General features: G+C 34.4%; 1 protein-coding gene across 2 annotated transcripts; it reads right to left on the bottom strand.

Moving 5' to 3' along the window:
- Positions 1-330: 330 nt before the first annotated feature.
- On the bottom strand, positions 331-11,538 carry LOC124372998. Of its 2 annotated transcripts, none has more exons than XM_046831406.1 (5): positions 11,240-11,538; positions 6,108-6,309; positions 5,457-5,550; positions 1,267-1,439; positions 331-498 (listed from the first exon to the last, which is right to left on the bottom strand). In XM_046831406.1, exons 2-5 carry the CDS (start codon positions 6,306-6,308, stop codon positions 400-402), a joined length of 567 nt encoding a protein of 188 aa, XP_046687362.1. In that variant the 5' UTR covers position 6,309; positions 11,240-11,538; the 3' UTR covers positions 331-399. The 2 variants fall into 2 exon arrangements, with proteins under 2 accessions (XP_046687362.1, XP_046687361.1); XM_046831405.1 differs by having other exon boundaries at positions 11,285-11,538.
- Positions 11,539-12,858: the final 1,320 nt, after the last annotated feature.

Here is a 12,858-nt window from a genome sequence, read left to right as displayed (position 1 = left end):
AAAGTAAACGTTAAAATGGTATACAAGCTGGTGCAAAATTCTAATAACAGAATATCCACAGTAATCAGTCTGTAAGATATTACTATTAGAGGCCAGAACTTATTACCTCAATTCGGTAAAGTAGATCAAGTCAATTTGAACAGATTTATTAGCAGTGGTATTGAACCGCACACCTCTTAAGTGTACTACCTGGAGAGGGTTAAATATTTGACTTGATGATGTGGGCATTGAGGAAAGTGGTATCCCCAGTTAATTAACTTTTTCTATGAATTAACTGGAAACTGAAAAATACAAAGGGGAAAAGGATATTAAAAATACAACCAGATCAAGTCCCGTATGAAATAGTTTAATTCACTTAAAAAAGATCACAGATTTTGAGATTTAAGATTCAAGTCAGTCTTACGTAAACTTTAAATTTTGCTTAATAGAACTCAATATCATTAATGCATCTTCCATATGCTTTTTTGCCATATACCTCAGGTATGTTCCAATAGTCAACTGAAATAAAAATAATTTATGAACTCTAATAAGTTATGCTTAGTATATCATACACTTTATTTTTATAAAGCTAAAGGGAAGAATACTATCTTGCAAATAATTCAATCAGTGATAGTGTTCAGGATAAAATAATAAAAGGTCAAACGCCCCAGAGTTCAGGTCAGCAAGAGAGGATTGATGTTTGCCCCATAGCGGACACATCCTGGCTTGAAGAGTGACTGCCAATAGATTGATGTTCACCATTCAAACAATTCCACCATTCATATTCATGTATCAATATAGATATGGTTTCAAAACAATTTAAACCCACTAAGTAAATGTATTCAAAAGTTTTTTTTACAAATACAAATAGACTCACACAAAGACAGATTTGCTTTCGCTTTAGTGACCAGCTGTTGGGAGGAATTTTGATAAATGTTTAGCCCATTAAATTTAACAGTAGCTAATTTGAAATATATTACACGTTTCAAGGGCACAGTTACAATACATTTCATTGTAAATCTCAACACAAGTTGACACAATTAAGTTCACTTGGGTCTCTTATGAGTGTTTACTATGTTAAGTAGTAACTGAAATATTGTAGCACTGTATTCCAGTCCTGAGCTATGTATCAAATTTCAATACTGGGTAAACATATCTTAATAAACATAAATATACCATGTTTCGCAAAATTGACAAAACTCTGAACTAAAGAAGTCAAATAAAAACTAGATATGAGAATATCTTTCTACATTTAATAGAAACATACAGTTTTCTTGTAAGACTTGCCTGGTAGAGAAGTGAGCCCTGTTTGAACGTAATGTTCATTGTTAACAAGGCCTTGTCCGCGCCCAGTGCTAATACTGTCACTTCCACTTCAGGCTGTAGAACATGAGTTGATTGTAATATAAGATGAGAGTCTGCTGAGAACTTAACCACCTTGAAATCCATTTTTTCGTAACCTGCAAAAAACTGATAACAAACTAACGATTCAATGAATTTAATATATAAATTCCGGTGATAATGTTAACCAATGTTTCTATTCTTTATTTCATTCAACACAGCTAGACATGAAATCTTGGAGAAATTAAATTATGCAGGCATGTGGCAATGAGGACGGATGTAAAACCAGTAACTCTAGAAGTATCTAAGCTAAACATTTTGTATTGTTGAAATTACCAATAAAATATTTATTGTACATCAACTGAATGTTTGCAATTAAAATGCAATGTGCACTTCCAACTGGCAGTTCAAACTTCAAGGGCAAGCCATATTTGGGTGTAAAATATTGCATACATACTTAAAAAATATTATTACAATGTACTAATAAACCTATATATTGTACATCTTTTTTCAGGATAATCTTTAAATAATTATGGTGTATTAAACCTTGCATGTTATAAAAAGATTTTCCCAGACGAAATATACTTTTCAAGTGGTGAGATTGCATGTGTCAAAGAATGATAATGTAACATTATTCAAAATTTAAGATAGCCCTAGTATACTAAATGTTGTCTATTATTACAAAAGTTATAACATTGCACTTATCATACATTAAAAGGTTAACCCTTTAAGCGTCATGAAAAATTGGACCTGATCTTTGATTACGTTACATTTTTTTTTATTTCCAATGTGTAAAGTTAAATTTTGTTTTGTTTTTGTATGTCAAAATAGAGTTATTTAACGGCAAATAAAATTTTTTTTAGCCCTTTTTGGCTTTGCTAGGCTAATTTTTAACTTTTGAGAATATCGTAGAATAGCAGTATATTTGTCACTAATTTTTTATCATGTATTCAAGATGTAGGGGAATGAAACACAGTTTTACAGATAAACATATACTAGCCTATATTACAAACTAATAAAATTAGAAAAATACAAATTAGACAAAGAGTGTTTATTATTAATAAAAGTTTTGTTTAGTATGATAATGTTCAAAACACTCATCTGGGTGGTGAGCAGGTTCATTAGGACAGGTCTTGCAGACGTAGGTTGTTTCTCGACGAAGACCCTTCTTCTTACAAATAACAAACACACCTGTTCCATTTCTTGTCCCTTTGTCTGAGAAAATGCCTCCCGGTTAGCCGTTCCTCTTCAGGTCTTTTTGCAGGGCGCCCGGACCGCCTTTTATTTGGTCTGTGAGCCATTCGCTCGGATACAAGGTCACGCACAAGGCTGCGTCTAAACTCCACATGTGACATCGGCTTCAAGTCTTCTTTTTATTTGAACTTTTGTGTACATTATATACGAATTCACAACTGATACCTCCAATAGCCAGAAGAATACTTTTCTGTACTATTTCCTAGTAAGCCTCATGAATTGGTACGAGGAAATAAAATGGTCACTTCGATCGACCCCTCCCATATGTTTTATGTAGTCTAACACTACATCTGGTTTCTTTGTCGGGGGTTTGTTAGGCCACTTGCTTGGCACATCAGTCATTTCATTTGCGCTTCCTTTTCCTTTAGTGCTCAACATGTTCACTACTTTTTTTGTCTCGCCAAGATAAGATAAGTAAATTGTCTTTCCTTTCCGATAAAATTTGTCCTTTTTCTAGGTGCTTTCCTTTTTCTTTCATGTTGTTTGGTAGTCCTAGACGATTTGTCATAACCGTTCCAGTTGTGTAGCACTTCATAGCTAACAGCTCCTTTGCTATCTCAGGACTGGTGTAATAACGATCTGTATATACGTGAAGGCCTGTAATTGGTTGTGCTGGATCCTTCATAATAACAGATTGAGTTAGGAGTTTTACTATTTGTGTGGTTTTGAGCAGTGGACTGTTGGCAATCAAGTCTTCTTTTCCAAAGTATGGAATGAAATCATATATGTACCCATTATTTGAATCTGACAAAACAAACAATTTGATGCCAAACTTAACAGGTTTTTGGGCATTATAGACCCTGAAACTGATTTTACCTTTGAAGGATATTGTAGATTCATCCATGGCGACGAAATCCCCAGGCGTGTAAAACAACTTGCAGACATCTTTCATATGACTTACTATTGGTTGTATAAGGTAACTTTTGGGTCTATTTCGCTCTTGACTGTGGTTGAAGTGAACCATCCAAAATATATTCAAAAACTCACGTTGCGAAAAGACATCACCGAAGAACGGAATCCTTGCCTCCCAGCTTTTGGAGAAATAGGAATCAATGTTTGGAAGGGAAATAATGCTCATGTTCAAGATTGTACCTAAAAATGCTTTTAGTTCAGTGTCGGTAATTGGGGTCCAATGTTTCCATCGAGACAAAGATCCATTTATTCGCTTGGTAGCAAAATGGTTTGTTTCGTCGCAAATGTACTGCCTGATCTCTTCTTTAAAAAACAAAGAAAAATAATCAATTGGAGATGTATCAGAGTTGAAAGATTCGGGTAAATTTATACCTTTATTCAAGTTGAAAATCGGTATAGATGTCTTTGGACCTGGGTTGTTGTGAGTGACATCCTTGTAGCCATCATCTTCTGGTTTCTTCTTCCCTTTTTTCTTATATTGACGTGCGCGTTTAGGTGCAGGCCCAGGTCTTGGTTGTATAGGTTGGGTATGTCTACGCCGTTTACATGGTGTGGATGTGGTAGGCGCAGGTCTAGCTAGTACATATCTAGGCAGCGTGATCGGTACAGGTGTGGGTGGAGTGTGTGTCGAAAGTGCGGGTCCCGGGTGTGTGAGTGTAGACGGTGAAGGCGGCAAGGGGGTGGGTCTGGGGGTGGTTGGAGTGAGTGTGAGCATTGCAGATGTGGTTGGCTCAGGCGCCAACTCTTGCTCGGGCAGCTGAATAGGACTAAGAGCAAGATCCTCCGCCTCCTCCATACCACTTGATGGATGTTCATCATCATCACTTTGTTCACTATCAGTTATATTATTAAGCAAAATGTCTTCATTGTCACTTTCCATCCGGTCTCCGTATTCACTTACCAATGTCTTGTCCATAATACTGGTAACAAAATCTTCAAATTCCGAATCGTCTGGATTCACCATTGTACACGAATAATGGTAAAAAACACTAAATAAACACTGGACACTGCTGTATATAATACTAATAATTTACTTTAAAAAGATTAAGAAAACAACAGAAAATTAGCGATAACCGAAATCCTGTACATGTGCGAGTACCGGACGCTTCTCGCTAACTAACTGGCTAGATGCCTTGACGGGAGCTCCCGTCAATGACTTTGTGGATGCCGCGGGCCACGCCCACTAGACAGTGTTTGGCCAATTAGAAGCCACTGCCACTCCCATTGTAATAGAATTCGAGGCGGGGCAACCCTCTGTATGTCGCATGACTACTAGAACCATCTAGCAGCAAAATATTCAACTAACATAGCAGTAAGAAAATAAAGAATGCAAAAACGCGGATCCACGGCAATAACGTTTTGAGCTTGTAGTGGCCCTCCGCGGATCCGCGTCAATAACGCTGGAAAGGTTAATATTATTTCATGATCTCAAATAGTAGACTACAAAAAAGACTACAACTGTTATCATATGTAACAAGTGTTTTAAATTCCGAGTTCTGTTTTTTTTTTATTGTTTAGTTTTTACAATATAAGTAATCATAACAAAGACATAAAACCGATTTTATTGCTAACAAAAACCAACATGACACCACACTAGACTGGATTTGTCAGAACTTACTGGTTATAAAAAACGATGTGCTAATAAACAAGTTGAAGTCACTAATAATGAAGAAACAATTTACGTAATTATTCCTTTAAACTGGAATTTCGAATGAAGTTGGATAGCTAATATATAACTAACTGTTAAACACAGACGCTAACTCGTAGCGTCTGTGTTTAACAATATTCCATTTTCATTACGTTGTTAACATATAGCCAAATGAAATACACCACTAAAATAGTGACTGATTTCAGGGGTATGAAGGTGTACACTTATGCAATATAATAAATCTGAAATCAGCATTACTTAGCAGAAATCCAGTTGTAGGGTTAAGGGTAAGTTGATTGGAAGGCATCCATTTAAGTCTTACCAAGATAAGGTATGTAAAAATATGCTCGATACTGTTTCCCCACTCCTGGAGGTCGTCTATCAATGGTATGGTAATGTGTCACCCACTGGAACCACTAAAAAAATAATTTTAGTACAATAATCACAATAAGGTGTCTTGTAGTAGTTTCACTGATATAATTGGCATAATTAAAATTCTCACTCAACATAAACATCACATTCAAATTACTCTCAATACAATATTAGGCTATTTGTTTAAATACTGTAGAATAAACATGCATGAAAAGCTGTATATTGTAATAATGTATTTTTATCTATTAAAAAGTTGTTTTTAATTAAAATCTTCCATTTATTGACTATTGGATGACTTTATCCATGATTAGAGAACTAGAATGACAAAATTTTAGGCATAACACTTTGAATATAAACTACATGTTTATTTGTTCAAATCCTGTCTTGGACATGGTAATTTGTCATCATCTGTGCAGTACTTTACTAGCTGCATCTTCATTGTTTGATAACATATTTACATTCTAGTGTATGCAGTTACTGACAGAACGAAGTTAAAAGAAGACTGGTCTCTCACCCTAACAAAAAATCTTTAATGTAAATTAAGAGGAAAAGTACCTGCTAAATTTAGCAGAAAATGTACTACTAAGGCATGAGTACTCACTCTTTCTACTGTGGCAGCATGGTTCACAAACTCAAAGAGGCTTTTATGGTCTGTGTCAAACACTGAGGAGCACTGGACTGTGAAATGGACAGGACTTATGTGAATGTGATTTAGAAGACAAAATAGAGCACAAAATAATGTTAAAATAGCTTCTTTCCTCGTAAAGTCAGTGTGTTTTCCTGTGTAGTAAAATGGGAACATTCTGAAAGAAAACATACAAATTGTGTTAGAATAAAACTGAAGATCACTATCATTTACTATATCGCAATAGTTGTGGCCCTCCATTAGTCAATGGGAATGGATGACTATCAAGATCCTATTAGCAGAAACTATCTTTGAACTATAACAGACACTCAGACTGAAATCTTTCAAAATTATACATTAATAAACTTGTTTATACTACGTTATATTTATTTTACTAGCTGACCTATCTATCATTTACTTAATTGCAAAAAAAATCAAGATTTTATTTATGGTACCTACATAACTTGAGGGAACCAGAAGTAGTACCAACTTAAGCAATGTTTTATTAATTTATTATGTTATTACTACATACTCAAACAAATTTATTGCACTTTAACCCATGCAAAATTTTTGAAAACTGAATTTTCTTCTGATACTATTATAAGATATGTACCATCTCCTTTCTACCCTGTAATCACTATACAGTATTCATATTAATTAATCAACCAAATAATCTTCATGTTTAATACTTTGAAACCACTTGTCAACATTTTTAATCTAGCCTAGAAATTACTCATACACATATATTAATTAAATTTGTATTTAATTAATACTACAAAATGCTATAAATTACTTCCTTTTGGTTTCGTGATAGATTACAGTGTGCGTTTGAAAAAGTACACTGACTAGCAATTGATTACATCCACATATCATCAATCTCAAAGTGGTAATTTGTTAGTCAACTTTTAGTCATATTGAAGTATCCACAAATTAGTGTTATCTCATAAATCACAAAAATACATTACTACGGGAAATTTAGTTTGGAAGTGTGACCACCTAAGTCAGTAAGTTTGGTAACCCTCACATTTCATAGTGTAAACTAACAAGTTTTCAATGTGAGGCCTCCAGGGTCCAGCTGTCTTCTTCCCCCTCTCAATCCTTCTCCTTCTCTCCCTCCTCGCACTTTCATTAGTGATCTTTCTAAAATCATTAGTCATGAGTTTTGAATTTTAATTTCATAAGAAGTTCGTTCGTTGAAATAATTTTGCTTACGTCATGTTAAATTTTTCTTTTTGCTTTATTTATTTATTTAACCCGTACTTTGCCCTTGCTTAACTAGCTATTGATATAAATAAATAAACATTTGATTTACAATAATTGCTATTGAGTTTATTTGTCACATACAGGGTTTCGTGGATTATACTGCCATGGGCACATAAATCAAATTATATCCAAAATAGGAAAAATTGAGGTACATGTTAAATTTGAATTTATACAATAGGTTTAAATTTTGAAGAATTTGGAATCATAAATTGGGTAGATCTTACTTGAGTTCAAATCCAGTTTTACTTTGTATGTTCAATTGACACTTATTCATCTTCCAATCATCCTTGTCGGCTTAGTGTAGATTTAATACTGGTAGTAGTAATCTTTGCAGATCTGAGAGTTCTGGTTGTCATCCAATATTCAAGTGTTCATCATCTAGTAAATGTCTTTTCTGTTCTTGGATTCAAAAATCGAGATTCACCAATTTAATACAAATAATAAAAGTATTACTGTATTTAATAACTCAAACGTTTATTAACTTTTGATGAGAAATGCTTCTTCTCAGTCTCATTCAAAAGAATAAAATTCCATTATTGTAAAGTCACCAGCTGATCTAAATTCACTTTATAACTCCAGGTGTTGTAAATTTACTTTGCATAACAATCTCCTTGATATTAAGATTTAATGTATTCTGTAGTATTTGGTCTAAAGAAATTATTTTTTTTTTATCTGATGATTCAATTTTACAGTAGTTTATGTATTTCTATCTTATATGTATAATAATTTGTTTTATATTAATTTTAACTCTAAAATAGGTTGCTAGTTTTTCTTAATTTTAAAATCTATTGATTTATAGATGTTTATTGTAAGTTATCAAAATTGCATGGGTGTATGTTCTTCTTCACTTGTATGGATTCCTGTGTGTGTGTACTTATGTGGTATAAACTCCTAAGTTATTTATTAATCTTTTATAAACTATCATAAAATAATATGAACTATTAACTTTTCAAAACAAAATTGTAACAGTCATTATATATTGTCGATTTGAGTTTATAAACGATGGACAATACGAGTAGTTGCAAGAGGGAAAAAACAATACTTAGTGAAGCACATAATTTTATTGCCATTGTTATTGCTAAAATGTAACAAGAAATCAATAACAATAATTTAGTGTTTCCTGTAAAGAAAGCTACTGAAAGGGCTGCCTTTTCCAAATCTAAGACACCTTTTGCACATCTAAATCCCTAAGCAGTATTTATAAAATTAGAAGAATAAATTGCCTGAACTCTTCACTGTCTTTGTAAACAGCATAAGTACTCTAGTGGGGCATAAAACAAAGCATTCAAATTGCCTTGTAAATAACATCCCAAATTGAAGCTAAGAACATAAAAGTATTTAGGCACTATCAGCTCAATTAACAAAATGTGATCACACCAATTGGTTTTCTCTTAGAAGCAACAAAATAATTTTGTTATCGAATAGTCTTTTTATATGGCAGAAAATACAGTTTGTTAGCATTTAAATGTTATTATTTAATATACTTATATTGTTTCGTTCAGGAGGGCAATTGCAATACGTTAATAACGTGAATCTTGTTACTAGCGTGAAAAAATTTCAAAAATTAATGGAAATTTAACCAAATTTTCTACAAACAAATAAACTGAATAGTGTAAAAAATAAACATAAGTTTTAGCAAATAAGCAAAACTAATGTAACTATAACTTACTAATTTTGTAACTCAAGTACTAACTAACTGGTAACATCCGATCAAATAAAAAATATCTTGACTCATTTTTATAATTACACGACATACTCATACACTCACTGAAAAAATATGATTTAACATCTCTGACATCAGATCATGTTGTATGATCTAGAACGTGTTTTAAGGTCGGGAAAATACCGATCAGAAATGCCCCTGACCATTAGTACGGGCTTCGGTCCCCATACTTATGATGAAATAAAGAAAACATTTCTCGAGATAGTAACAACATTCAAGCTAAGATCAGGTGAGTCCTTGTAAAGATTATATTTCACTTCTTCTTCTATGGGGTGACCTATTGTCATGCACTTAAGTCTCAAAGGTACTAGGCTAGTGAGTTAGACTATTTTGTTGACCTGGGTCAACAACGAACAGTAACATGTTGACCTGGGTCAACCACCGACAGTAACATGTTGACCTGGTTTTAAAAATTAAAATCTTGGTATTTATTTACAATAGCCTGACCATGGAAAATGGACTTTTTTCATGGGTTGGGCATTTATAGCCTAGTATTATTATCACAGGTGCATATAAACTGGGGGGAAAGAATATTATTGTATTATATTGATGCCTTTCGGGCATTATTGCGTTAAGGAGCAGGGGCATGACGTGATCTAGGATTTGACTTTTGCAAGCTCGAGTTATTTTTTTTTCTAAAAGAGCAAGCAGTGCGCAGCACTGCGCAGCGGGCAGGCATCGTTGACAGGATTAACGTACTAGTCGCTATCATTTCAGTAACTTATCACTTATCTTAATGTTCAGGTGGGGAATTGCTTCCACGTAAGATAACGAACATCCAACACAAAGGTGTGCCATTACCACTACTGAACTAGGAGGTTAAGAATAGACACGGAGGAACAAAATAGTTCAAAATGGCGTCCCTTCTTTATTTGAGAGAGCCGCAGAGTAATACCAAACTGTCAAATATGGATAGTGTTGCCAGAGATACTGTCAAAAACAGAGTTTGGTACTTTGGGATTATACCGACCACACCAGTATGAAGAACACAAAAATATAAATTTATAGAAAGACATGATAGAACGAAAAAAACAACTCTTTAATTGCAAAATTACAAACTTACAAGCATTTCCAGGTATTGTGATCGGTATTTTTGTCGCTGTTATCTTATCTTTCTCGAGAATCCCGATTACGGCAGGCCGCGCGGCATCACATGATTTGCACTGTACATAATTGCCTTTCTATTACAATTCAATTTATATTTCTGATCAGCCCCTCTAGAATTTGATATTTTACTGATAGGTACTATCTCGAGGGATGTTTTTCTTTCCTTGACATCAGCGCGGGCTTCAGCAGCACCTTTGGTGCTGCCGAAGCCCGCGTTGATGGCCGAAGGCACTCGCATTTTGGGTGGCGGAATGTGATCAAGAATAAAAACAAGTTTTGAGTGTTTTTTCAATAAAGAGTTTAGTTTTAGTTTGGTAATGTTTGTTTTTGTTGAATTTTTGTGTTTGGAGAAATGTAGAGGTAAAACACGGAAGTACAACAAAGCGACGAACCAGCTGAACGGGCGGCGAGACTCTGCAATCACGTTATCTACTAGACCGCTCGACTTTGACTTCTGTCTGAGGATGGGGAGGGGTTTGCGATAAGACAATTCTTGTTTTATATTGATGAAATATTGTTCTACGCTAGTCTAGTAATCAGTAGAAGCAAAATGTCAAATAACGATTCATGTCTGGGTGTGGTCGGTATAATCCCAAAGTACCCAGAGTTTTAAGATAATTTAAAAAAATCGTAACTCCTTTGATTTTCGTTGCCAACGAATTTTTTTTCACTATTGTTTTCAGGAAAAAAAAATGAACATACCTTTCCATGGTCACGATATTGTAAATTGATACCGAAATCTTTACTCATGAATATCGATAATTTGATATTATAGATCATTGGAGTGTTGGGCGCTTATTATACTGCAGCCTTATTTCAATAACATTCATTTTCAGCTAATTATGAATACAACCGAATAAGGTGTCGAACATTAGAATGATAAATTTAATGTTGCAATAGTCCCCCAGGAAGTCTACCAGTAAAAATAGGGTATTTTATGGAAACTTAAATCGCAGTTATAAGGTTGGTTGATATTAAATCAATTATTAACAGTTTAATACATTGAATAACTCACCTATATTAAATAATAGATAATTATTATGTATATGTGTGTGCTTACATTTCTTTTACACTAACAGCCAGGCCAATTTACCATAACCTTTGGACAATATGATATGCATCCATAATTTTCCTTTGAACAAAGTTTTAATTAGTTTGTTTTAAAATTAGTTCATACAGCACGGTTAAAGAACAAAACAACTAAAATGTAGTTACAAATCTGACAATTGCGTTCTGAATAATCACTTATAAGCCAAAACAACAAAATCAAATTTGAAGGTTATAAATTAGATATGTATTATCAGCAATCAATTAACAGGCTACCACCGTGAAGTTAGCGTCACTTTATCGTCCGTTTGTATTCCGTGCAACAATGTTGCAGTCAACAATCAGAAGGCGCTAACAAACATTCAAAATCTAAAATAATAATATAAAACGAATTAGTAAAATACGATTTTTCACAAAATCTACACAGTTTTTCGTATTTATTATTTACCACAAAGAATTCCCGATAAATTTATAATAAATAAAAACCCAAATATAATAACTAAAATGTAAAAATGTATCCTTAAAAGGGCGTTCTCTACTTAAAAAACCACTCCTGAGACTAAACCAAACAAGTGCCCGCAATGAAACTTTGTACACAGATGCTCTGTAAGCTGAAATTAAATATACCAACGTCAAAAAGATGGTGTCGGCCGTCAGAGGTCCTATCGTCTAAATTAAATGCACCGTTGGACGGGCGTTCTCGTACAAAAGCCACTCCTGAGACTAAACCAAAGAAGTGTCCGCAATGAAAATTTGTACACAGGTGCCCTGTATGCTGAACTTTAATATACCAACGTCAAAAAGGTAATTTCGGCCGTCAGAGGTGCTATCGTCTAAATTAAATGCACCGTTGGACGGGCGTTCTCGTATAAACGTGCATAACGTGCATTCTCGGACGTCCATCATTTATGTGGTGTTCGAGGTCAGCCGCATAAATGGCTTTCGTCATACCTCAGTGGCAGAGAGCAGTGTGTGCAGATCGCGAACACCCTGTCAGGCAAAGTAAAATTGCAGTACGGTGTTCCCCAGGGTTCAATTTTGGGGCCCATACTTTTTCTCATTTACGTCAACAGATTGAATTCATCAATTCAAAATGGAGAGGTGATTCAATATGCGGACGATACGACTCTCTGCATCAGATCAAGTACGAAACAAGATCTTGAGATCAAATCCTTTATTGAACTAAACGCATGCATCGAGCACTTTTCAAAGATAAATATAAAAACTAACTATGCCAAAACTAACGTAATAAAATTTTGTCTCCGTCAACAAGAAGACGAATACAGACCAATTGTGATGGCGGATGAAGCTATCTTAGATGAAGCCGAATCCACCAAGTTTCTGGGGATGTACCTGGACAGGGGACTGACCTGGAGCGATCACATTGACAGAGTTTGCTCAAAGGTTGCCTCAAGCACTTATGTCTTACGCAATCTAGCAAAATTCTGCTCGTTTGATGTACTGAAAACTGCCTACTTTGGCATAGTACATCCACATTTGACCTACGGTTTGAGACTATGGGGCAGCTGTTCTAAATACAAATTTGACAGAGTATTTAGAACACAAAAGAAAGCTGTTCGAATAATT

This window comes from Homalodisca vitripennis, unplaced genomic scaffold, assembly GCF_021130785.1.
Source record: "Homalodisca vitripennis isolate AUS2020 unplaced genomic scaffold, UT_GWSS_2.1 ScUCBcl_4579;HRSCAF=10839, whole genome shotgun sequence".
In the NCBI taxonomy this organism is placed as follows: Eukaryota; Metazoa; Arthropoda; class Insecta; order Hemiptera; family Cicadellidae; genus Homalodisca; species Homalodisca vitripennis.
This window is presented reverse-complemented; position numbering and strand designations above follow the sequence as displayed.